Source organism: Vulpes vulpes, chromosome X, assembly GCF_048418805.1.
Source record: "Vulpes vulpes isolate BD-2025 chromosome X, VulVul3, whole genome shotgun sequence".
NCBI classification, from domain to species: domain Eukaryota; kingdom Metazoa; phylum Chordata; class Mammalia; order Carnivora; family Canidae; genus Vulpes; species Vulpes vulpes.
The window spans coordinates 121896956-121923080 of record NC_132796.1 but is presented as its reverse complement, the minus strand read 5'-3'; the positions used below and the strand labels follow the sequence as shown (position 1 = coordinate 121923080).

At 46.1% G+C, this 26125-nt stretch overlaps 3 protein-coding genes across 9 annotated transcripts in view; 2 read left to right on the top strand and 1 right to left on the bottom strand.

Moving 5' to 3' along the window:
• BRCC3 (BRCA1/BRCA2-containing complex subunit 3) overlaps positions 1 to 11124 on the bottom strand; it is a 61915-nt gene extending 50791 nt beyond the window's left edge. Inside the window, exons 1-4 of one of the 5 annotated variants that reach the window (XM_072744674.1) lie at positions 10922 to 11123; positions 10379 to 10395; positions 9557 to 9611; positions 2767 to 2886 (exon numbers count right to left, since the gene is read on the bottom strand). In XM_072744674.1, coding sequence (XP_072600775.1) covers positions 2767 to 2886; positions 9557 to 9611; positions 10379 to 10395; positions 10922 to 11044 — 315 coding nt within the window. In that variant the 5' untranslated portion in view covers positions 11045 to 11123. The other 4 variants (XM_072744676.1, XM_072744678.1, XM_072744677.1 and 1 more) reach the window with 4 other exon arrangements.
• A 544-nt stretch (positions 11125 to 11668) lies between these two features.
• MTCP1 (mature T cell proliferation 1) lies at positions 11669 to 17649 on the top strand. The gene is made up of 5 exons (XM_025996178.2): positions 11669 to 11806; positions 16840 to 16991; positions 17116 to 17286; positions 17368 to 17419; positions 17510 to 17649. The coding sequence occupies exons 2-4, from the start codon at positions 16887 to 16889 to the stop codon at positions 17413 to 17415; spliced, it is 324 nt and encodes a 107-aa protein (XP_025851963.1). The 5' UTR covers positions 11669 to 11806; positions 16840 to 16886; the 3' UTR covers positions 17416 to 17419; positions 17510 to 17649.
• CMC4 (C-X9-C motif containing 4) lies at positions 11669 to 21325 on the top strand. 3 transcript variants are annotated; one of them, XM_025996179.2, is made up of 3 exons: positions 11669 to 11806; positions 18908 to 18975; positions 20941 to 21325. In XM_025996179.2, exons 2-3 carry the CDS (start codon positions 18918 to 18920, stop codon positions 21087 to 21089), a joined length of 207 nt encoding a protein of 68 aa, XP_025851964.1. In that variant the 5' UTR covers positions 11669 to 11806; positions 18908 to 18917; the 3' UTR covers positions 21090 to 21325. The 3 variants fall into 3 exon arrangements, with proteins under 3 accessions (XP_025851964.1, XP_072600978.1, XP_072600979.1); XM_072744877.1 differs by lacking the exon at positions 11669 to 11806 and adding an exon at positions 17622 to 17974; XM_072744878.1 differs by lacking the exon at positions 11669 to 11806 and adding an exon at positions 17745 to 17873.
• The last annotated feature ends 4800 nt before the right edge of the window (positions 21326 to 26125 follow it).

The following is a 26125-nucleotide window of genomic DNA, read 5'->3' as shown; positions in this document are numbered from 1 at the left end:
TAAAAATAGAATCGATTTGGGGCACCTGGCTGGTTCAGTCAGTAGAACATCCAACTCTTGATCTCAGGGTTGTGGGTTCAAGCCCCAGGTCGAGTGTAGAGATCACTTCAAAAATTAATTAAAATTAAAAATTAAAAAATAAAAATAAAATCCATTTAGCTTCCATTATCATATATAGTTCTATCCTCTTAATCCAATTTAGCTAATGTTTGATCACTTAAATCCTTATCACTGTGCTATCTGAAAAGAAGCTAATCTCAATCTTTGGAACTCACATTATTTACTTGAGTAATCTTCTATCCTCCCTCTACCTCCATCCTACTCACAGTTTTGAAAAAGAAACATAAGATTCAAAAAATTTGTCTGGTTTCTCTCTGGCAGCCTGCCCAGTGTCAAAAATAGCAATTGGGGTGGTTTCAGAGAGCAAACGAACAAAGACCCCCCACTTTGGTCTCCCTGTGTGTTTAGAAATAGACCACAAAAGAGTATTTTCGTCCTTTGTTCTAGAAACAAAAATTTCCCATAACTCTATGTGAGGCTCTGAGTTGAGATAAGAAGTCAACTTGGAGATAAGAAGCTGTCCCCTTCTGCTGCTGCTTATTGGGACTACTGCTGGTATCTCATGAAACACTGGTTTGTTCTCTTAAAAGTTAATTACATTAAAGCCCAATAATCGTCTCTATACAGCAAATTCTGAGAAAGAAAACTTTTTAAAGAATTTTTTTTTTATTTTTAAATGCCAAGAGAGGTTACTTAACTTCTCTAAATGCATTTCTTCATCTTGCAGATGGCGGGGGGGGGGGGGGGGGGGGGGGGGGGGGGGTTCCGCTTCCAACAGCAGTGCACAGTAAATGAGGTAATTCACGCAGGATGTTTAGTAAATGCTTACCAGTCAATGTAACAGCAAACGGTGGTAACAGGCAACAGTGTTTCCAGCGATCCCTTTATCTTGGGAATGGACTAGTTTCATTTTGAAGTTATAATATATAATCACAATAAAAAACATCTTTTATACAATTATGTTCTGGGAGACAGAGAATAGATTGGAGGCTGCCAGAGGTTGGAGTGGGATGTTGAGGGGTGGGTGTGGCTTATACAGGGGGAGCAGAAGATGGATCTTCACAGTGATGGAACAAGTTAGCAATCTTGACTGTGGTGGATATACATATATTTACACATATAACAAAATGGCATAGAATGACACATTGTCTCAATGTCAGTTTTCTGGTTTCCATATTGTTTCACCAAGTATTTAAAAGGTAGCATTCGGGGGAAGGTGAGTGAAGGGCACAAGAACTTTTCTATACTATTTTTGTGACTTCCCACGAATCTATAATCATTTCAAAATCAAGAATTTTTTTAAATGATGCAAAAGTACATGCCATAGAGAGTGATACATGAGATTATATGAAAATACAAAAACAATTTGATGGGAGAAATACACACACACCATGAAGAAGCTGAGAAAAACCATTACTTGTATCACAAATGGCTAATTGATTTCCTTAATATAGAATGCCTATAAATTATTAAAAAAAAATTTTCCAAAGCAATGGAAAGATGGGCAAAGGAGATTACCAGGTAACTCGGAGAAAAATACAAATTAATACAAAAATACAAATATCCTCAAAAATTAAAAATTAAAAGGTGATCATATTTACTCATAATTAGAAAAATGCTAACTAAAATCCCAAGACATAAGAAACAATTTTTTTTTGTGGCTCAGATTGGCAACCTTTGCGAAGGTGCAGGGAAACAGGCCCTCCTGCATGCTGCCAAGAGACTAAACTGGTTAAACAGCCACAGCTACAAGGACACATAACCTTTGCTCCAGCACTTTTACCTCAAGGACCAGATTATACAGATACGTGTACACATTTGTGAAATGCAGTGATGTACAAGGACACTGCAGCACAGTGAAAGCTTACAAACAAACTAGATACCTGCATGAGGACGGAACAGATTTTGCAGTCAACAGAATGAGGCACCTGGATGTAGCGATGTGAACAATTATCTAGATATGCTGTTGAGCAAAGCCATAAGTTACCACATATATGTATTAGTTTTCTTAAATAGAAAATATTTGTGTATGTTTCTGTATGCTCAGGATCCACCTGTAAGGATACATGAAAACCTAATAACCCTGGTTATGTCCAGTGACAGACTGTGAGGGAACTAGGGCATAGAGGTTGGAGAGAAATACCTCTTTTGTACATACTTGCTTTTGTACCTTTTAAAGTCTGTACTAGGCATGTGAACCACCTATTTGTAAAAGTAACTTTTGAATTGAGAACAAGATAAACTTGACTCAAAAAAACAATGAATGACTAAAGGCCATTGATGCAAATTTAACTTTCTATAGCTGAGGTACGGGGTCCCGATCACAGGAAGCAAAGGTCCCATTTGATTCTTTTTTGGTTATCTTTAACACGGAATATTGCGTCCCATTTTCAGCAATGCATTAGAGGGGGCAGTGAGGGAATGGAAGGATGGAGGAGGGAACGGTCCCATACAGTTCACTGTCACAGGATCTGACCCTGGGGTCTTTTGGCATTTAAGAGCAGGAATGTTAGAAATTTCTAATTTTCCCAATAAAAGCCACTCAAAAGGAAAAATGGAAAGAAATTCTGATTAATCAAACAATTGGTTCTAATGGGTAAATATGAACACCGGGAAAGAGTCACCAGGAAGATAATCTGTGAAATCCCCTCAAGCAGGCTAAAGCACATAAAAGCACAAAAGCCTCTTATTGACCAGTAAGGATATCTCTGCCTCTGTTGAGGCCGCAGACAGCTGCTCTGGAGAAATTTCCACTCGATCCTTCCTCTTATCAGAACGTCGCAAGATGATGACAGAATGAATGTGAACAATTCTGACGGTGTCAACCTAGAGGGAAATCCACAGAAACGTTGACTTCTGTCTCACGCCAATAACATGCATCTTGTATTATTCTATCAGGTTAAAAACTGCATTTACAAAACTGACACTTTTCTCATGAATAATAGAATATGTCAAATAAAAGGCATCCAACCTCAATATATGCATTTCAAAACAAAAATAGAAAGGCTACTATTTGGATGAAGGAAGAGCTTTTTGGATGACCAACTAATAATCATTTGATTTACCACTAAGTGCAAGATACTCTCACAGAAAAGGATACAAGTCAGAGTGCTGACAATCCAAGTGTTCAAAATGCTAATGGTTTGGTTAAGCAGCAAGTATCATACATGAAATTATAATGAAATAATGTAGTCCCTCAAAACTAAAAGGCCTTACAGGACAGGAGTCACTTAGATCAGAAAATAATCATCATAGGCCAACAAGTAGACTATTTTCTGGTGTGTGTGTACACAGAATTTCTGCAGATATCAAATGGATGTGAGTAAGATGTTTGGGAGACAAGTTGGCCAACTGGTTTACATACAGAACTTGAGGTGGAATGGCAGACAGTAAGATTAAGGTCAAAATGAAAATCAATGGGGTCTCGGATATCATGATCTGCAGGATGAACTGGAAGGATATGGTCTCAGCCTGAATGTGAGGTAATGAAAAAATTCTGGAATCAGTGTATGGCAGAGATGGAAGAAACAGATTTGAGATTCATTAAGAAGGAAGAATCCACAAGATTTGATAGGCAACGGCCCACGGGTGAGAGAGGACAGGAAGTTGTCAAGGATAACTCTAAAACTTCAAGGTTGAAACTCGGTGGAACAGGAGAGGCAGATCTAAGTGGAAAAAGGATCAGGAAGGAAGGAAGGAAAATGAGCTGATCTAGGATGAGGAGATGTCAAGAGAGTCAAGGAATAGTGTAGGGAGAGGGAGCAGGGGTCCCGGCCTGAATTAAGGGGGTGTGCCCATGTCTCAGATGAGTAGGCTAAGAAGCCAAAAAGGAAGAGAGAGGAACGAAAACCAGAAGAATGAGATGGTTCAAGAGTTTCCCGGGAAGAGACCCGTGTGGCACCGGTAGATGTTGCAGGAACAAGGGGGAAGCCAGACAGGAGATTCCTGAAGTCCGCAGCCATTAGAAGCATGTGGTTGCCTCTGGTGCCTTCTTCCACCCGATGAACTCTTCCACAGCTTTAAATTCCCTGCCCATCCTATAAAGAATCAGTCCTTCTTCCCTCCCATGCAAGTGTTTTTATAATATGCACAGATCTCCCTACAGATCATATCATGTCCTGTTCTGTTTCTTGAAAGAATGTTCTCCTCTACTGGAACATAAGCTCCTGGAGGGCAGGGAACATGTTTGAGTCAGATTTCTATCCTTATTAACGGTACAGCGTCTGGCAGACGGAGTACATGATAAAGAAAATCCGAAGCAGAACAGAAAGACCCTTGACCTCCCAAGGAGCAATGAGACAAGAAGCTGAGCTCTCAACGGAAACAGCTGAAAGAGAACGGAGGGAGGGACATGTTAGAGTGCGTCAAGACAGCTGAATAAGCTTTTAAGTATTTCTGCCAAATTAAGATTGACAGGACAGCAGCATTTTCAATACTGTTCAATTTGTCTCTACCCCAGCTCTCTGCTGTTGGAAGGATACAGCCTTGTCCGTGCTGCGGGGTGCAGCAGGAGAGATAGGGTACAGGAGAAGGGGAGAATAAGGAAAAAACGGTAAGACAGCAATTAACAAGGAGAGTGACAACAAATTCTGTGAGTTCTAATGAGATTCAGCAAATTCCTTTTTATCGAATTACATATTGGGTGAATTGGGCATTGGCAACCTAGTATTTCAATGACTTGGATTTTGGTGAACTAGCTTGCCTACCTATGAAGTAGATGGTCTTAGCCTTACTTACGGAAAAGGAAATTGAGAAATGTCAAATAACTTTCCTAATGTCAGGGTGCATGGATGGCTCAGTAGATTGAGGATCTGCCTTCGGCTCAGGTTGTGATCTCGGGGTCCTGAGGTGGAGCCCCCCGTCAGGCTCCCCGCTCAGCAGCAAGGCTGCTTCTCCCTCTGCCCCTCCTCCCTTACTCTCTCTCCCTCTCACTCTCAAATAAATATATAAAACCTAAGAAAAAAATCCATAAGATAACCACTAAAAGGAGAGTAAAGAATTTTTTAACTAGGAGGCTGAAAGTAGAATAAAGTATATCTGATTAATTCAAAAGAAGGCAAAAAAGAAGAGAGAAAACAAATCAGTGGGTCAAATAGAAAGCAAAAAGATAAAAAGCCATAACCCATATATATATATATCAATAATCACATAAGTATAGTTGAACTAAATACTCCAATTAAAGAGATTATCAGACTACATGTCTTTATTTTTTGACTTTTTTTCAGACTGGATGTCTTTGGAACTATATGCTGCTGATAAGAAATACACTTTACTCAGCCATTAGAAACGACAAATACCCACCATTTGCTTCGACATGGATGGAACTGGAGGGTATTATGCTGAGTGAAGTAAGTCAATTGGAGAAGGATGATCATCATACGGTTTCACTCATACGGGGAGTATTAGAAATAGTGAAAGGGATTATAGAGGAAAGGAGGGGAACTCAGTGGGAAAAATTAGGAGACAGAACATGAGAGACTCCTAACTCTGGGAAAAGAACAAGGGGTAGTGGAAGAGGAGGTGGGCAGGGGGATGGGGTGACTGGGTGATGGGCACTGAGGGGGGCACTTGATGGGATGAGCACTGGGTGTTAGACTATAATGTTGTCAAATCGAACTCCAATAAAAAAATGTACAAAAAAAAGAAACACACTTTCAGTATCAGTACACAAAAAGACCAAAAATAAAAGGATGGAAAAAGATATGCCATGCCAACATGTACCAAAAAGATAAGGTCACTGAACTCCTGCAGTTTAATATCTATTTGGCCAGAACAAATTAACACAGAATTCCAGATGAAGCATGGACTCTTGAAACATAAAATCACGTCATTAAGATTGGGAATGTATTTAGTAGGAGCTGCTGCCCAGGGTGACTTCTCTCTCCTATTGTCAGATAAGATCTCAGTGGCTAGAGGAAGGAGGAAAAGAAGTGCAGGGTAGGATGGCAAGACCAGTCGAGACATAAATGAAAAACAAAATGAGACAAGCAGATAGAAAGGCCATAAAGGATTGACAGATGTCCCTGAAAGCCACTAGTAGCTGAAGGGCTTGATGAAGCCTGTTAGTCATAGTCACATAAGAAATAAAAGATATTCCAGCTTAGCTAGATTGGCCCCTACACCTTTTCAGTCTTGGAACTCAAGTACTGAAACCCACTTCCTTGTACTCCTCTGTCTTGGTATAGAAGAGGCTAGAAAATATGGCCTGCCCAGCCTCCCTTGGGCAAAACCTGGCCACGTTCATTCATTTATATATTGTGGCTGCTCTTGCACTATGATGGCAAAGCTAAGGAACTGCAACAAAAAAATGTATGACCCACAAAGCCAAAAATGTTTATCATCAGGCCCTTGATAGAAATCTGTGCCTGCCATCCTCCCCATGGCTCATGGGCAGGTAAACACTAAGTTCCTATTTTAAGGAATGTATGGTCATCAGTACAACACAGACTTTTTAAATATATACTTATATGTAAGGCACTACATGAGGGCCTAAGTCCACAAAGATAAACCGGATACAGTAGTCATGTCCAGGAAGAGGGACAGGTAAACAACTCTAAGACAACAGCCATGCCCTGTGATAGATCTGCACGAGGAGCTACCACAGCACAGAGGAGGGTATCTAACCTAGTCTACAGGGCAGGACAGGTTCTTTAGAGGAGACAGGCAGCACCTGCGAGGGATAAGGAGCTAGCTGAGCAGAGGGAAGCAGTCCAAGCATAATACCCAGCAGATACAAGGAATGAAACAGTGCAGCACAACCTAGAAACTGCCATAATTCACCATGCTTAGAACTTGCAGATAGGTAGAAATAAGAAGGCCCTGAATGCTAAACTAATGAGACTTCATCCTAAAGGTAATGGAAAATGCACTCATTTTAAGTAGAGATAGGTCAGATTTAAGTTCTCAAAAAAGCATACCCCAACCAATCAGAAGACAGGACTAGAGGCAAGAGACTCAGGGCAAGGAGAATGGGGAGAGGCTAGCAAGTATTCCAGAAGTGATAAGGACCTCCAAGAAGGTAGCAGCAGCTGGAAACAACACGAAAGCAATCTATGGTTCTGAATGGCTGTGAGTGGCTCCCAGACTCGGCTGCACCTTAAAATCACCTGGGGACTTATTCAAACTCCTGCCACATAGGTCGCACTCCAGACCAATGGAGCTGGCATCAGGATTTGTAAGATTACTCAGTACTTCCAAGGTGCCCCCCGGGCTCAGGAACTACTGAGGGAGGAGCAATGTTGGAAGAGTGTTTGAGGAAGAGGAAAGGCTCAGTTCTGAACATGTTAGTTTAAGATGCCTGCGTCTGGCTAAGCGTGAAACAGGCAGTAGGGTATGAAGTACTAGAGCTTAGGATAATTGGTGCTAATTGGTATCTACTGGATAGTAACAACAGCAGTCAGAATGGCCAATATTTCCTGGCTAGCTGCCAGGTGTCAGGCACTTGGAAAAAGTGCTTTCCATTTACTGACTTGATAACTCCCCTAGTGACACATGCACCTCAATGCTTATAGCAGCATTACCAAAGTAGCCAAATCATGGAAATAGCTCAGATGTCAATCGACTGATGAAGGGATAAAGAAGAGGTGATATTTGGTATATCTATATCTGTATCTATATATTGGAGTATTAGCCATAAAAAGAATGAAGTCTTTCCACTTGCAAGTACATGGATGGAACTAGGGTGTATGAAGCTAAGCGAAATTAAGTCCATCAGAGAAAGACAAATACCATATGATCTCACTCATATGTGCAACTTAAGAAACAAAACTGATGAACATAGGGGAAAAACCAAAGAGGGGCAAACCATAAAAAGCCATTCTTAACTACAGTGAACAAACTGAGGGCTGGTAGAGGGGAGGTGGGCAGGATGTTGGGGATTGAGGGCACTTGTGATGAGCACTGGATGTTACATGTAAGTGATGAGTCACTAAATTCTCCTGAAACCAACATCACACCACATGTAAATGAACTTGAATTTTAATTAAAACTTCAAAATCAAAATAAAAAATAAGACTCCGCCAATGGTACTCACACTGAGGTCAGTACTATTATTATACCCATTTTACAAATGAGTGTTTTACACACAGTACCTAAATCCAACTCTCCCAACAATTCTCTGAGGTTGGTGATTGTCATCATCCCTGTTTTGCAGAGAAATCATAGCCTACAGATGTTAAATAACATGCCCAAAGTCACACAGCGAGTATCAGAGGAAGAATTTCTTTTTTTTTTTCTTCTCTTCAGAGGAAGGATTTCAAGACAGGTCTGTCTAACTTCAATGTTGCAGCTAAAGCCATAGGGAAGGTAATGCTGCCCAGAAGACATTCTGGGAAGGCAAGGAGGAGACCAAGTCAGAAACTTGGCGAATACCAGTGTTTAATGCAAAGGATGAAGTGCCCATGATGGATGGATGGAAGGAAGGAAGGGGTGAGAAGGAGGGAGATACAACACAAACAAAAGAACCCATGGCAGTTCAGAGTTCTGAGGAGATAAGCACCAAGAAATAACCCACTGATATAGCAATGGGGAGGTGACTAGACACAGAATTGGAAACCAGGCCTTGGTACGTGTGACTATTGAAGGTAAAGAAATGATAATTATCGCGGCCTATCTTTTTTCAAGAGGTCTAGCTGTTGAAAGGAGGATGTAAGAGCAGTGACTACAGGAACATAGAGGATGGAAAAGTAATTACCCTTTCCCTTGGGGAAATGAGAGTAATTGAAGCATAATCGTATTGTAAGGAAAAAAGGCCCGTCGAAAGGTTGAAGACTCAGAAGATGAGATATTTGATGAGCAAGGTCTTTGAAGAACCTGTAGTTCTGGGTAGGAAATGAATTTCTTTCCTAGATATGGGAAGAAAGGAGGCAAAGTGGCTTGCATATAGGGGTGAAAAGCAGATGGAGTTCCATTGTCTGCTTGGCAGGAGAAGAGGCCGTAATCGATTTTCAGAGTATTTTACAAAAGCAGTGGCCTGCATCATATTTGGAAAACAGTGAAATGGTCCTATACCAGAAAGTAGAGGTTGAGAAGCATGATCCTAGAGCAACAAAACTAGAGCCTGCCAAAAAAGTTGAGGTAGGATGGCAGACAGGACAAAAGTCAAGGTAGACTAAGAATGATGAGTCATGGGTACTTGCTTGTAAGAGAAGGGTTGCCCAAGTAGATGTTGGGACTTGAGATGAGATAAAAGTCAGGGGCACAGGTTTCGAGGACCGACCAAAAGTTTCAAGGAAGTGGGGAGAAGGGCCAGAAATTAGGCAGACAACAGCCTGGAGGGGAGCTGAGGGCAATTCCTCCTCTGAACCTGCTACAAATAGAGGTATTTGGTTCCAGTGCTGGTGAGTACACTCTTCAACTGATTTCAGTAGAGAGGATGCGCTATGCAGCCGTGAACGTGGGCATACGCAGACTGATCCCTGGCTGAGAGCAGCCAATGTCGGCCAGAAATCCCTCCCCAGCTGAACGTTTCCGTCATGCAAAATTCTAGCACACATACCTTTTCAGCAACTGTGCGTATTTCAGTTCCGGTATATGTGAATTTGGAGTCACTCCTTTTGGGGATAAATTAGGGAAAAAAAGGGAACTGAGGCTTGGAATATAAAAAGATATTAAAGCAAAGTAACAAGCTTAGCAGTTCTTGCCATGATACCTTAGCAGAGACAGAGGAAGTGTGGCTAAGTACATCATATCTGTTCCCTGGGAAAGTGAAATTTCTAGAATCGAAGGCATTAAGGAGGTGGGTGTGAGAAGTACACAGTGAAATTTAAATAAAGGTGACTCAAAGGTTTTGTCATCTTAATTAAGCATTCAAGTTACTGGGCATCTCTGGGGTCACTGGAGGGCCCACCAGAGGAGGCAGGGCCAATGACAATAGACCGAAGGAAGGAGTCAATAGAGGGAAATATCTGGTAATGTGCTTATTAGGCGCCAGAGAGAAAATCACCTGTGTTTCATTGTCATTTCGCTGGAGAGAGAACGTACAATGCGTCCAGCAAGGAAGCGGAACATAACATCATTGTGTGAATCCAGTAAATTCTATTTATAAGAGCTTTCAGCGATTCAGTCATGATCTCGGTACCGCTACCGTGTCTTTTCACATAAGGACATGCATATATGTAGCGAAAATCCTCCTTGTAGGAAGTAGGGTCGAAACCAAGTTTCACGCTTGGGGTGGAATTGAAAGTGTATCAATGAGGGAGCTCGGGAGTCGTAATGGAAACTTTGAGTACGAGTCGTATAGAATGTTGCACACCTTGTGCTGGGTCAGTTAACAGTGCTACGGAGGTCCCCAGAGAGGAGGAAATGAACATGGTCTTACCTTGTGTCATCATTCAACTAGAGTGGGAAAAAGCAGAAAAGATTATTGATCACATTTTGCTGGTCTGGTATCAATGGGTGGAGATTGCGTGGAAGTGGGTCATGTGCTCCTGCTCAGCGGCACCAAGGACTGGAGGGTTAGGAGTTCGGGGTGTCCGCGAGGGAGAGTTAAGCCCCAGGTGAAGCTTGGGGTGTGTGGTTCTGTGGAGGGGGGCCGGGGGCCTCGGCGGGCTCGGCTGCGCCCCACACGGCCGCGTCCCCATTATCCTCGCGCGTCCCTCCCGCCTGAGGCGGCGGCGGTCGGGGGGCGATACCTGCAGCCGTGGGGACGCGACGGCGGCTGCCAGCGGGACTCGAAGGCCCACCCGGAGGACCGCGCGATCGCGGGGGGGGCGGGCTCCGTGCGGAGCCCCGGGACGCGGGGCCCTCACTACCTGAGCAGCGAGCGGGCCGGCCGCAGCCTCCGCAGCGCCGGGCTCCGGCCGCGGCCGTTCCGGGCGCCTGCCCCGCGGGGTTCCGCCGGCTCGCGGGGCGCGCGACTCACCTCCCCGATGCACAGCCCCATCACCTCCTCCTTCTCCGTGCTCAGCGCGTGGTTGAGGCACACCAGGAAGGCGTCCGACTCGAGGTGCACCGCCTGCACCGCCTGCACCACCTGCCCCGCCATCTTGGTCCGACCCCGCTCGCGTCCGCCTCGGCCCGCCCGGGCCTGGCCAACCGGCTGCGGCGGCGCGCGGGCTCCGCGGGGGCGGGGCCGGGGCGCGCGGGCGGGGCGGGGCCGCGGGGCGGGGCGGGGCCGGCGGGCGCGCGGAGGCGGGGCTGGGGCGCGGGGCGGGGCCGGGGCGCGGGCGGGCGGGGCCGGCCCGGCGGCACCTGGGAGCCGCCCGCGCCGCTCGGGGCAGGCGTGGCCGTCGGGCGGAGGGCGGTAGCCGGCCGCGGTCGGGGCGTCAGGCCGGGCGGCGGGGCGGGCGGGGAGGCGGCGCTCGCGGGCCGCGGGCCGACGTGGTCTGTGAGCGGCGGCCGGGCGGCCGGGCCGGCGCCTCCCGAGCGCCCGCGCCCATTTTGCGCGCCCGCCGGGGAGAGCCGCGCGCGGCCTACACGCCGCGGGGACAGCCCTTGAAGGCGGCCTCGCGGCGCGCGCCGGCCTCTTGAGCCCGGGGCGCGCGCTTGCGAACCGCGCTCCTCAGACAGTGCAGGCTTTATTTTATTGCGCTTTGTTTCCAAGTTCCGCTCCCTGAACCTCGTACAAGTCTCCCCGGAGCACTTCCGGGTGCCGGCCCTCGCCTCGCAACTTCGGTCCGGGTGACCTCGGGCTCGTTGCACGCTCACGTCCCGATCGTGGCTGGAGTGGCCCAGGGCGGGGGACCTGGAAGTTTGAGCCTCGCTGCTCCTGAGGCGGATTAATTAGCCCAAGAAACACTATATTCATGTGAGTAACCTCTTCCAGAAACAGTGCTATACTGTATCGGAAAAAGTGTCACTCTCGAGCGCGGCCGCCGCGGTGTGCCACACAGGCGTGCACGCACTCGCGTGTCCCGCACGCAGCACGGGAGCGGGGGAGAGCAGGCCGGCGCCGAGGGCTGCGGGGACCGCGGCCGGCGCCCACGGTGCACGGCGCCCGGCTCTCCTGGCCTGGATGCGCTCAGACGCCGGGGAAGTCGGTGCAAAAGCAGCTTCGTTCCCAGGGATGTCAAACGTGCCACGGGTTGCAGTTCCGATCTTGCAACTCCCTAGGGCTAGCAAAGACACGTGCATGGTAGGCAGCGTGCGAAACCCAGGACAGGTACGTGCCCTGCCGCCCGCACAGCCCGTCGGGACCCGCGTCGCGGGGCTCTGGCTTCTAGTCCCACCAGGCAGTACTGGAAAGGGAACGTTCCCAGGGGGCTACGTGAACAGGTGTTGATGCTTTGCTCTTTTCTCCCAACTCAGTCCCAGTCCAAGCCCCCCCCCCCCCAGGATAGGCCGCCATCCACTGGAATTATCTATGACGCTGTGCCAGCAACTTGCATTTGCCCCTAATGCTTAAGGATCACATAGCACCTCTTTCCATGACTCCTTTCGATGAGGGTGAAGACGGGGCAAAACCTCCACTATGCACTTACATTGGACAATCGAAATTCCCTCTTAACTTTCCATCTGACCTGGTACTTGACGTCTAGTTACTGTCCATGGCTAGCACACCATGCCTTAAGGTGACAACAGTGGCTACGCGACTCTTATGTTTAGCAATGGGATACTCTGACTTTATAAACTGCCTTTACGCACCTGCAACAGGAAAGACAGCTTTTCTCTGTTGTTGCTATAAGTCAATCTCAAATGTCACGACATTCTCTGGCTCCTTTATACTGCTCATGGCCAAATTGTACGGTTCTAAAGGGTTAACTGGGCTACACAGAAAGACTTGAAATTTATGACTTCCTCTGCGCTAGTCCCTCCACCAAGCATTTATATGCCTTTATGTGTAAAGTGTCACACTTGTAATCAGAGTCTAGAACCTCATGCCTGTGTTGTGGATTCATGCAACTGACCTAACTTCTCTGTTCCTTGCTTCTCTCATCCTTAAGTGGGATCTATAAAACTCTCCATCTAATCAGGTGATTGTAAATATTAAAAGACTCAATATAAGTATATGAGTACAAAATAAGTGGTGCCCATTATGGTCAATATGTTCTTATGCCTCGTTTTACACGTCAGAAAACTACTGTAGAGATGTTCGCTTGTCCCAAACCACAAACCTAGTAACGGCCAGACTCCGGATTGATACCCTGACAAGGCCGACTCCAGGGCATGTGTTCTTAGGGATTTCATCCATTGTGATTACATCACTTTATTGCTTCGATTCAAGGAAAGTAAGTGTACTCAACTGATAACTGTTTAAGAATTGTTCAAACACCTGGAAATTGTAGTTCATTATGATTTTCTTAACAAAGCCTTTCTACGTGGCATGTCATCCATTTAAAACATGATTTATGATGCCCTTTACTAGCAAATACTTTATCTATGCCAGTATGATCTCGACCCAAGACATAAACGTGACCCCCCCACCCTGAGGACAATATGATTTACAGTCTTCATGAATGATGAAGCCATATAAGCACTTTTTGAATCCACTTAATTCAAAGACAGTAGTACTCCTTAGAGTTGAGTGGAACAGGTTCATGTTGTGTATTATATCGCATGTTGTACCTCAGTTGATCTTGGAAATTTAAGACATTCATCCAAGTGCAAGGGGTTGTGAATTTTGTGAACAAGTTTCATGTGCAGAAAAATGTTCTCCAGTCAAATGATTTTGGGAAATGTCAAACAAAATAAACTTTCTTCACTGAGTAACTTGCCAGAGCTTTACTACACTAATAAGAGCTTTATGACTAAAAGATTCCCAAACTTATTTGACCAAGGAAAATGTTAGGGGCAAGTGTTCCAAGAATCACATTTTAGGGAAACGGTTTGCGATTCATACAACCTGAGATTTGATGATCCTTCATCTGAATCTTTCTCACTCACAGCCTTTGCTGTTCTCTTGTAGCGAGATTGTTGGTACATCCTCATATGTCAGCTTCTCGGTGAGTGGTAGCGGAACTTCAGGGTCAAGTGCTGGGGTTTGTTCCCAGGCTCATCTTACTGATGCCCAGCATGTTGGCCTTTAGGTCACAGCAGCTCATCACACTGCCTTTCTTCTGAGAATATTTCCTAGTGACTCATAGGTCCCTTTGTAGTAATTCATAGTAACTCAGACTATCATCTCCAATTTATTTGCCCTCTATACCACTGGAATCATTTCCTTTTAATGTCAAGGTAACCAGTACAATTTTGCTTCTCATTCAAAACATTTATTTTTTAAAAGGATTTTTAAAAGATTTTATTTTATTTATTCATGACAGACACAGAGAGAGAGAGAGAGAGGCAAACACCCAGGCAGAGGGAGAAGCAGGCTCCATGCAGTGAACCTGACATGGGACTCCATCCCGGGTCTCCAGGATCATACCCCAGGCCGAAGGCGGCGCCAAACCACTGGGCCATCGAGGCTGCCCTTAAGAAAGATTTTTGTTGATTGATTTGAGAGAGAAAGAGAACATGAGTACAAGTAGGCAGGCAGAGAGGGACAGAAGGAGAGGGAGAAGCCCCGATCTGGGGCTCCATCCCAGGACCCGGGGATCATGACCTGACCCAAAGGCAGACGCTTAACAAACTGAGCCGCCCAGTCGCCCCCAAAACACCTTTGAATGTCAATATCTTAGTTGTCTATCTATGAATGGACCTGTCTGTGAACGTGACATGGTACTGAAACTCTTAACCCTTGGTTTCTGTTTTTTTAAACGGCCATACTTATTTCTTTTGTGCTCGACATCCAGACTTTAATATGTTTTATCTTGACATTGATATTTGCTTGGTTTTTGTTTGTATCTCTCCTTTCCAAAGCCCTGCGGAAAAGGAGACACAGAACGATTGTTATCTGCTAAATGGAAAGAAATGGCCTTGAAAAAATATATAGTTACATGACATCCCTAAGGAATCAATCTCAACCCATGTATAGGTGGTCTTTAGCTGTTTCCACTCTCAGTAAACATATCCATTCACAGGAACACTGACTAGTATTGAGACTTAGGGTGCCCAGGACTGTATCATTCCTGTTATCGAAGAGCTTATAATGCAGTATTTGGGGAGGCACACAAGGCTTGTGAAATAAGCGGAGCAAATCTGCAAGGCAATTCGTAGAGGCCAAAATATGAGCTTACGCTCAGACATAAATGCTGCAGTGGTCCCAGGAGGCAGGAAGTGTTCCTCGAGAAGGCAGGCACCCGCATTGTGCCATAATGGTTCTGAGATAGACAGAATGGCCTGGGGAGGCATTTGAGGCAAGTAGAAAGCAAGAGCAAGGATTTGGAACCAGAAATGAGCCTAGTATTTAGGACAAATACGGTGGCAGTGATGCTTGCTGGAATTGGTGGCAGATAGGACGTAGCAAGTAAAGGAGGGGAGAAAGTCCAAGATCACTTGTAAGTTCTGAGTCTGCAGGATCAGGAGAGGTGCCCTTGCCACTGAGAGAAACTGGGATTTGGTGCAGGAGAAGGGGTTCCTTCCTGGCTAGGTGAGTTTGAAATAAGAGAACCCTGTAAGATGGAAGCTTACGATGGGCTCAGAGTCCACTGCATTCAGAGTACAATGGGTGAAGCAACTATGATGCTCTTACATCATCCACTGAAATCAGACCATTTCTTAAGTCTATGAAAGATGCCTTCTACTTTCAGCAGAGGCGAACTCACAGTGTCAAGGGGGGGGAAATCAGACTCAGATTATTGTCCTTGAAAAGAGGGCATCTCCTCTGCTCTTGACAATCTCAATTTAGTGGTTTAACAATGTCCCGAGATGGGGTACAGTTCCTCTCCTACCGAAAGGCCACCTGATGAGAATAGGATGCCTTTGTTTTGTGGGGCAAATGCCCCAATGCTGTATGTGCCCTGGCAAAGGTAGAAATGCAGCGAAACCATGCCGTGATGCTGGGGGCCAGGTACGAGCAACACACTCCTCCAGAAGGCAGGTCGAGCGCTGCTGAGGCCCTGAAATGAGATCCCGAGCTAGGCAGAGAAGCCTCACCGGGTTAGAGCCGCGCTCTGGAAGGAGTTTGCCCAGGAGGCTTGCTTCCTTCCCGCCTCTCCAGTGGCAGAGGGCTTTTTCTGGCTTTCTGACTTGGGAAATCAGGATTTAAATGCATACACACCTCTGTGGGAAAACGGGCTCCTGAGACATCCTGAGGCGTTATTAACTTGAAACCAGGACCTAGATGGATAAGGATCACTTGCTCTCAGCTCCAAACCACCGTGACCCCCAAAGTCTTTTGGAGCTTCAAAATTCCATGAAGCTACCTTGACTATGTTCCTTAACACGAACAGCCCAAGTGCTATAAGTGACCTCTCTAAGTAAACTGCTAAATAGGCCGTTTGTCCTTGAGACTTTTAATTCGGAAAGCGCTGCATAGGATTCAGCCTTCACGAGCCTTTACAATGGGACTGCTTGGAAGGGGCTTTCGCCTGGGGAATCTGGCTCACGTGTCCTTTGTTACACTGCTTTCCTGCCCAAATACGTGCCCTCAGGCACACTCCTGAGCGTCCTCTGGTGCTAACTACCCTTTGTCCGATGCTGCTTTGTGAATGCAAAGACTGTGACCCCCGCCCAGCTTCCCGAGGTGCTAGGCCTGCAGGTCCACAGAACTTCCCGCTGTGCTGAGGAGCTGAGCGCTTCACAGTCAACCGTTAGCTTGACCTAAGCCTCTGCCGAGTGTCGCTTCAGGGTCTTGCGGGGAGCTTCAGATGGCCCTGGCTCTATTTAGGCCGTGCAAGTGGACGGATGCGATACGAGTTTTGGTTCTGGTTGGTGATTGCTAGTACCAGGTCACCTTGCTCAATGGATGAGTTCATTCAAACCCAAAAAGTCACACCTGTGTCCTGTGCGCGGGTGCTGCAGGCTTAGGTGGAGAAAAGCAGGGCTAGAATTGGAACCCAAAGCCCAGGATGGCAGGAGAGGATGTGGGGGCTCCACCCGACCGCCTCTGGGTTCACCAAGAGGGTATCTACCGCGACGAATACCAGCGCACGTGGGTGGCCGTCGTGGAAGAGGTAACTGTTTACATTTGGCTTCTCTTTTGTATTTTATTGATTTTGCTTTCAAGCAACTTGGTTTCTAACCAGTCTCAGAATCCTGAAATCTCTGTTTTTATTTTTGATCGTTTTTTCCCATCAGGAGACGAGTTTCCTAAGGGCACGAGTCCAGCAAGTTCAGGTTCCCTTAGGTGACGCAGCCAGGCCAAGTCACCTTCTTACCTCCCAGCTACCTCTCATGTGGCAACTCTACCCTGAGGAGCGCTACATGGATAACAACTCTCGCTTGTGGCAGATCCAGCATCATTTAATGGTACCCGTGTTGCTTAATCATTTTCCATTGTATTGGGGCTCTTACAACAGAGTACTCTATGAACTCTTCTTTTTCTGACAGGTCAGGGGAGTACAGGAGCTGTTGCTTAAGCTTTTGCCTGATGATTAGCCTGGTATGTATTTCTATTTCTCCCCTGTTCGCCCGTCTTCTTTTGTCTGCCCTATTCGGTTGTGGTGATTTTGATGATCTATTTTTTTTCCAGGTCCTGGGATTCTAGGAAGATATGCTCCTCTGTTCTGTTCAGTATATGGCAATCACTTCATCCACCACTGCAGTGCACCCACCTGTGGGCCTGGGGGGAGGAAGTGGGTTGAAAAACTGCTCAAGAACACAGAAGCTTAGGAAGGGCCATGAAGAACAGCACGAGTGGAACTGCAGAGAGAGGGTCACGCAGGCAGAAAGCAAGTCAACAAAAGCACTTAGTCAGGATACGTAACTTGAAATTGACTCCTTTGGAAATTGCCATAGAACCTTTAATGGACATCATCAGCTGGAACTGGGATCTGATGAATCCCACAAAAGTCAGCACCTGCTACAGAACAGATGCCCTGATCACCAAGGACTTGGTACTGATTTAGAGAGAAGAGAGCAGCTCCTAGCAGCATCAACATCTATTTGTCGCTTATTTGCCCTGCAGCAATTCACCTGCCTTTCCTTCTCCCATCCTGTAAATATCCTAGGTTTTGCTCCAGTGTTTCCCCTCCCAGTACTGACCTAACTTGGATCTACTGAGAACTTAGGGGGCTCTGAAAAAAAAAAGAGGAGGTTATTTGAATGAATGAAATTAGCTACAAAGGCTCCTGGGCCTTTTTCCTTTCTGAAATTGTGCCTTCAAGTTATTAGAGGTTGCTGATCAAGATCATGGGCACTTAAATTCATTCTCTGGTTACAGATTATTTTTAAAAAGATGGTTTCTGTAAGAGCTCTGAAAATTATTGTAGCTGCTTAACTAGCACCTTTCTCAGGAAGTGATAATAGCACCAAATATTGCTGATTCCTAGGAAAGCATTTACTACCTGATAAATGATTTTCTGAGTTAAAGTAGTCCTGTTTATGTACATTAAAAGTAAGGTTTTACTTTTTTTTAAAGATCTTGGGAATCATAGCTACCATGTATGGAATCCTTACTGCCTTCCTTCCGGGCACTAGACTGTGCACTTTATATACTTTATCACACTTAATCCTTCCATTAATGGTTTGAGGTAGGTAGGAATGGTCTCCATTTTACACATGAATTAGAAGGAAAAAGGCTCAAGGAGTTTAATCATTTACCAAGGGTGGTTCTGTGAAAGATCAGAGCGGTGGGCGAGGCCTACTGGGCTGTGGCATCGCTCCTCTAGCCCACAGTTGGGTTTACCATATTCAAGATGAGTTGATTGAATTCAAGGTTTTATTTTCATGTAAAGCTATTTATGTCTTCCAAATTAAATGAAATGGATATTATAAAAATACAATTGATTCATCCTGTGAATGGGAAGAGTATTTTTTAGTGCAATTGTTTTCTAGCGTACCTGGTTGTCTCAGAAGAAAATCCCATCTAAAGGGGCTTTAAAGTCTTTATGGATAAAAGACAAAATAAAAATCATTTTTCTTATTTTAGTTTTCTGGATATGCCGCAGAAGGATCCGTGCCAGAAACAAGCCTGTGAAATACAGAAATGTTTACAAGGTAGTATGTTAAATGCTTTTTTAAAATATTTTTCCACTCTATCTGTGAACTTACAAGAGACCAGTTTTTCGTTTTATCCGCAAATGATAGGAACTCCTCTCAAATGCAGTACTTCTGTAATTATTCTGAAGATTTTTTTCTCATTGTTTCAAATCAGAGATGCAGAAAATAAGAAGTGATGCCATCCAACTTTCATGTTTGCCATCCTGGTTGTACATTAGAACTACCTGAAGAGCTTTAAAAACTTGCCTAGGACAATTAAATCAGATTTCCTGAGGATGGGTTCTGGGCAGGAATCAGTGTAGAAAGCTAAGCAGGTAATTTTAATGTACAGCCAGAGTTGAGAATTACTAAGCTGAGCAAAGTCCTTTTTTAAAAAGACTAGTTTTAAATGGGTTGGTTATAGTTCACTTTTTAAAAGCAATCAGGTTACAAGTGGGGGGTTGAAAATGCAGTTGGAATTCAGGCTGCCAAAGTTAGCAACTAAGTCTTAAAGGCGAAAGCATACTTCAGCTAAAGCATATTTGATGTGATCTGTCCACCTGGTTTCTTTCCCCCAATTTGGTTTTAAGTTGGCCAATAAGTTTGACCAAAGGCTAGAGGATTTTTTTTAATCAGTGAATGATTATTGGCAGAAGATAGTATAAAGCCATAAGGCTTTCTTAATTTCAAAACTGACGTTTTTGGTGACTTCCCCTTATTAATGTAGGACATGGAGATGGATGCCCATGAAAATATGGAAGGGTCTGAAGGACAAATGTTAAGAATTTACCCAAAGATTCACCAGTAAAGAAAACCCTTGTTTGTATATTGCCTTTGACTTTTAACCTTCATTCTCAGACATTTCATTTTATGATGTAAGCAAAGAGATTTTTCAGAAAAATCTCTGAATCTAAAATGCTGATGTACAATGACAGTAATGCTACTTTCTTCATCCTTTCCTCCTTCCAAATTTCAGAAAAAGGGAAATATGTTTCACAATGTCTTCTCGACAATAAATTCTTCTTATTTGCATTGGCAACACATGGCTAAGGGAGAACAAGGATCAAGTTAGAGACACTCCCTGGCTACAGCGTGGGGGGAGTAAGGACTGGAAGGATTAAGAGTTAGCATTAAGCACAGCCATAAGGGTTTTAAACCGATTAGATCCTTTAACCCTTTCATCCATGAGGCAGATGCTACCATGACCCCCATTTTATAGATGGAGAAATGATCTAGAAGTTCAATAACTTGTCCAGCGTTGCAGAACAGCAAGGATTGGAGCCCCTTTGGTTTGGCTCGGCTCCACTCTTGGACTCAGCCACTCTGCTATATTCTTTGTAGTCAGAATTGGGTTATTTTAATCCTAGACTGAGTCCAGTGTGCCCCACATTAGCACTAGGGGGCTCAGATCAACTGCAGCTGACCTCAAACCTTTAGGTCAAGTTCCCCCGACCTAAGGTCTCTGTAGGATAAGGGTCTACAAATAATTTCTGTAGAGGGCAGGTAGGAAAGTTTTTAGGCTTTGGGGGCCAGAAGCTCTTTGTTGAGTAGCATGTGGGGGAGGAGGTGGGGGTGCGGGGGTGTGTTTACAACGTTGGAAAAATGTAAGAACCACTCTTAGCCCACAGCTGTATGAAAGACTAGGACTCGACCCCAGGCGGCAGTTTGCGAACGTCTGTCGCGAGGACTTGGTAGGGAGCTCCCACAGCCAGGCTGTCCTACAAAAGGGCACCCAAGATCTTAACCTCAAAGAAAAGGACATTTAAATCTAAAAATATCTCTCAACCACTTTGCAAATCATGCTTCCCCCCCCCCCCATTAGCCTGTTGACTAGTCTGTACATCCGAAAGAATTGAGTGGGCTTGGGTACGTCCTCTTTCTTCCGAGTCTATAGATAGAATAAGGTGAAAAGGAGTGGGAAGCGCTGATCTAAACTTCCCCGTGCCTTAGGTCCTGACTAGGGTCTGCCTGTGTGTCTTTCAGCCAACAACTACGTGGAATCGAAGTGTCAGGCTGTCATTCAAGAACTGCGTAAGTGTTGTGCTCGCTACCCTAAAGGAAGATCTCTCGTCTGTTCGGGATTTGAGAAAGAAGAAGAAGAAAAGCTGACACTGAAGCTGACATCAAAGTGAAGTTCTGCCGAGAAGTTAAATGCTGCTGCTGAGAAGTTAAATGCTGCACCATGTATCCACCAAGCAAGTTTTGTCTTCCTGACTTTCTTCAGGCCAGGTAGCAGCAAATAGCAAATAAAAAAGGCAACTATAAAAGTCAATATGCCATCTATGCAGAACAGATAGAAATATAAATACATTAAATATGTAGAATGTAATAAAACCGAGCTGCTAAAATAAACCTGTTAAGTGAGAAATTTTGGTTTGGTGCTTGTGATATTGCGACTTTTAAGAGATACATATTTGGTCTTTTTAAAAATATTTTCATATTGGAGTTCGATATTTGGTCTTTATCTCCTTTCCTGGTACAGAGCCCCTAAAACTCTTGGATCTCCTAAGTGGTAAGAGTGACAAAGGGGTCTTGTCACATTAATGAGGTCACTTCTGGAAAGCCCCTAGGTGACCTATGATTGGGGACTGGTTGCCAGGGGGCACCAACTGTGTGATTACACAGTTAAAGCTTTCAGTCCCCACTCCCCCCACCTCTGCTGAAGGGACAGGGGCTGCAGATTCAGTCACCAGTGGCCATGATTCGGTCAATCATGACTGTAATGAAGCCTCTATAAAAAAACCAAAAGGCCTGTGTTTGGACGGAAACTCTTCTCTGTGGGACCTTGCTCTCTATACCTTTTCAGGTGGCTGTTCAACTGTATCCCTTATAACAAGCTGGGAAACGTTGGGGCAAATGTTTCCCTGAGTTCTGTACTTACTGTAGCAAACTAACCAAACCCGGATGTCATTGGGAACCTCAGATGTACAGCCAGTGACTCAGAAGGCCAGGTAACGATCTGGGCTTGGAAGTAGGTGTCCGAACTTGGGGCAGTATTGTGGACTGATCCCTAAAGCTGTGCGATCTGACACTAATTCCACGTGCATTTAGTCACAAGTGAATGAAGTTTGTAGGACATCTGGCCAGTGTCCACTGAGAACTGGAGAATTGTTTGCTGGTGTTGGAAAAAACACCTAAGAGGAGGACTAAATGTATTTTTTTAAAAAAGGATTGTACTTATTTATTAGAGCACGTGTGAGTGGGGAGAGGGGCAGAGGGGGACGGAGAGGGAGAGGGAATCTGAAGCAGACGCCGTGCTCAGTGCTGAGCCCGGGGCTGATGCAGGGCTTGGAACCGAGACTCCGACCTCCACCCAGGTGCCCCCTAAATGTATTTCTTATTACAGGTACAGGTGTTAATACGAATGCTCTTTAGCAGGAGTTTAGACTACTGGTACCATTCATGAAACTATTGATGTGTCGGGTGAAAAGACACGCCTGCAGTGCCATCACCAGGCACCCGTCACAGCCTCCGTGCTAAATTCAAGAGTTTCTCTAACCCAACCCCATACCTGTTGCATTTCCAGTAATTCGTGGCAGCATTTCTTCCTCCCCTTACCTCCCCAGCATAGTGCGTGGCGATAAGACGCTATGTGTTCAACGACTGGTAGGAAAGGCCTGGAAATCAGTCGTATAATGTTGAGCCCCTAATTAATCATGAGAAAACTGGGGGGGAAAAGGCCTCACTGGAAGTCAGGCAGGCAGCAACAGAATCCTTAGGCGGGGTATCCACTCTACATCCTTATCAAGACGTCACAGTGGATCCTGAAGGAACCTGATGACAGTTGTCACGGACTTCACGTAGTGCTGGTGGAGCGACACTATCAAACAGGCCATCTGCTTTCCTCAAACAGGTGTTACAACCACCATCACTCCACCCTGCCCCCTGCCAAAGAAAAAGATGATTCTCTGAGCAAGAGCAGAAACACTGTGACAGGCCCGCGGCTTCGTGCGTTCAGGCTCCTGAAAGTCCACTCGGGCTCATGAACAACAGCCGTGTATTTCTCAGAATTCTGGAAGCTGGGAGTCCAAGATCAAGGTACCGGCAGGGTTGGTGTCTGGTGAGGGCCCGCTCCCCGGTCCCCATCCCAGTCATACGGCTCCACCTCCGTGAACCAGTCATCTCCCCAAGGCCCTGCCTCCAACTGTCATCACCTTAGGTGTTGGGGTTTCCACCTACGAATTTGGGGGAACACCACCATTCAGTCCACAGTAGGGGAGATCCAGCTAGGAAGAGCCTCCCTGGCCGCGAATGGACTGAGGCCGGACTAGTCACACACCCCATTACTCGAGGCCAAGCGCTCTTGTAAACGGCGTTCCCCGAACTGTTTCTGGGAGCTGCTGTGAGGGGTGGGCGGAAGGCTTCTGGGGTTAGGGGAGTTTAGGGAATGCCACGTTAGACCTAAGTAAACGGGTCTCTCTCCCGTCCACTACGGTCGGTCGTGATCCCTTGAAAATGACTGTACGCGGCGCCTGCCAGGGTGTGCCCACTTTGCACACAGCACCTCTCAGGGTGAACGCTCTCCAGGGAGGCTCGGAGAAACGCTGTCTTTTTTTTTTAATTTTTATTTATTTACGATAGTCACAGAGAGAGAGAGAGGGGCAGAGACACAGGCAGAGGGAGAAGCAGGCTCCATGCACCGGGAGCCCAACTCGGGACTCGATCCCGGGACCTCAGGATCACACCCTGGGCCAAAGGTAGGCGCCAAACCGCTGCGCCACCCAGGGATCCCCTGCGCCACCCAGGGATCCCGAAACGCTGTCTTAAAGACGTTTCGTCCGCAAACCAAGGAAACCGTGCTACGTTCTCATGAAATCATTTACGGAACTCTCGTGTTAACAGTGAAACGATTTAATAAAACATTTGACGACTGTTTACAACGTACACAAATGCAAAGAACATTTAACATGATCGATTGACAGCAGGGCTATAGGATTCACATTAGGAATCAGTATATGATCAAATACGTTGTTTTCCTGAACTTCACTACAGAGTCATTTTTATTGAGTTAACTACTCAAGGTTCAGACTTTTAAATCTTTTTCCCTAGGGTGTACTACTTTACGTAGGACTTTTATCTTTTTTAAAGATATTATTTATTTATTTATTTATTCATGAGAGACACAGAGAGACATAGGAAGAGGGAGAAACAGGCTCCATGCAGGGAGCCCGACGAGGCACTCGATCCCAGGACCCCAGGATCACACCCTGGGCTGAAGGCGGCGCTAAACCGCTGAGCCACCCCGGCTGCCCTAACTAGGGCTTTTAAGGCTTCATATTAAATCGTTCCTTCCTATTTTGTTTTAAATCAAGATTGTTATTTTTAATCTTTTTATTTATTTACTCATGAGAATACAGAGAGGAGGGAGAGAGAGACAGAGGGAGAAGCAGGTTCCTCGCAAGGAGCCCGACGTGGGACTTGATCCTGGGTCTCCAGGATCACACCCTGGGCCGAAGGTGGCGCTAAACCGCTGAGCCACGGGGCTGCCCCCTTCCCATTTTTTTTTTATTTTTATTTATTTATGATGAGAGAGAGAGAGAGAGGCAGAGACACAGGCAGAGGGAGAAGCAGGCTCCATGCACTGGGAGCCCGACGTGGGATTCGATCCTGGGTCTCCAGGATCGTGCCCTGGGCCAAGGGCAGGCGCCAAACCGCTGCGCCACCCAGGGATCCCCCCTCCCCATCTTTAAACTCAGTGGTGCCTCGGCCGACGTTAGCATCTAGGGCACACACTAATTCGAACCTGATTCTTCCCAGGTGTTGTGACAGCCAGAAAACTAACAGTCATCAGAGAAGCTCAACAGCCTTCCCGTGTTTCTTATGTGTTAGGGACCAGGGAGGACCTGGGAGGGGGAGAGCTGTAGCTCCTCCATTTTCAGCGACCAAAAAAAATCTGTAAGTGGGCTCGTAGTGCCAAGTTTAATCACTTGGTTAATTAGTGACTAAAAGACTTCAGGGAGGGTGATATGTTGGCCATGCCCGTCTGCTCACCCGAAAACTTCAGCAGCCATGGAGGACAAAAGCTCCTGATCCACCGTGATGCTAGTGTCACGACTCCCCGGATTCCAGTTCCCACAACTGCTAGTGTCCAATGAAGTGTACTGTCACACTTGTGCCCGGTATCCGGGAGGCATGCGCAGTTGTGGGGCACGTAACTGAAGAGCCTTTAGAGGCCTGTGAGGCAGTCACTTGTCAACAGCAGAGCTCTGACTTGGTTAGGTCTGGGCTCCCAGGCTGTGCCTCGGTGGTTCTCAGCCTCGGCTGCTCATTAGAAACCTGGGCAGCTGCCCAAAGATCCCCCAGCCGGGTGAGGTCGCCCCTTGGTGGAGAACCAGGTGTCGGGAGTTGCTAAAATTCCACTGCTCTCAATAATCCTAATAGCATCTCTTAGCATTTTATACTCAGAGACGTAGATAGTTTTGGTGAGTCAGTAAGCTGACTTCACAGGTTTTTTTTTTTTTAATGTGAAAAAAAGTGCACCACTGTTAGTTTTCTTTAGGAAAATAGTGCTCTTAAAATTCATGATTCCTTATGAACAACCGAACATTGTGGAACATGACTTGTGAGAAATCAGGTCTAGGGTAAAATATATATATTTTGCCCACCTGTCCAGGAGCTCACACTCAAGTTGTGTAAGCAGTTTAGGAGGCCCCTACCTGGGCTTCGCCACAAAGACCGGAGTGCTCAGCCGGCGGAAGCAGCCCAGGGGCAGCACCTGGTTCGGCCTGCGGTGAGCTTCCCTCCAAGAAACCAAGTGATCAGGAAACATTAATGATACTCGGACATCTCGGATCCATGTCTATACCGTTTTTTTTTTCAAGCAGAGATTTATTAAATTTCCGCAAACTATAGAAAAGCAGAGGTTTCGAGTAAGAGCCCGAGCGTTACTCCTGCCCACCTCGCTGGCAGATGTCAAAGGAAAGGATGATGGAGGCAACGTCGTCGGCAGAGTCCGCAGCTGGGGTCCTGTCTCCTGGCAGCATCCGGGACGCAGCAGTGCCCGGGGCCAGCAAGTGGCCGGGCCCACGGGGGAGGGGAAGCGGGAGCAAAACGTACGCTAGGACGACGTCGATGGCATTAGCGATCCTGGGGCAGCTCAGCAACGAGGACACGGGCCGGGGGAGGCGGACAGTGCTGGAGTCCACTCTGGGAGCCCGGGTGGGCCCGC

What these genes read in the sequence shown, in the direction of transcription:
- MTCP1 (XM_025996178.2), top strand. Translation starts at nt 16,887, where the DNA reads ATGGCAGGAGAGGATGTGGGGGCTCCACCCGACCGCCTCTGGGTTCAC. An exon ending in GGGTGGCCGTCGTGGAAGAG is followed by an intron (nt 16,992 to 17,115) that starts GTAACTGTTTAC and finishes TTTTCCCATCAG; the next exon opens with GAGACGAGTTTCCTAAGGGC. An exon ending in AGATCCAGCATCATTTAATG is followed by an intron (nt 17,287 to 17,367) that starts GTACCCGTGTTG and finishes TTTTTCTGACAG; the next exon opens with GTCAGGGGAGTACAGGAGCT.
- CMC4 (XM_025996179.2), top strand. Translation starts at nt 18,918, where the DNA reads ATGCCGCAGAAGGATCCGTGCCAGAAACAAGCCTGTGAAATACAGAAA. An exon ending in AATACAGAAATGTTTACAAG is followed by an intron (nt 18,976 to 20,940) that starts GTAGTATGTTAA and finishes TGTGTCTTTCAG; the next exon opens with CCAACAACTACGTGGAATCG.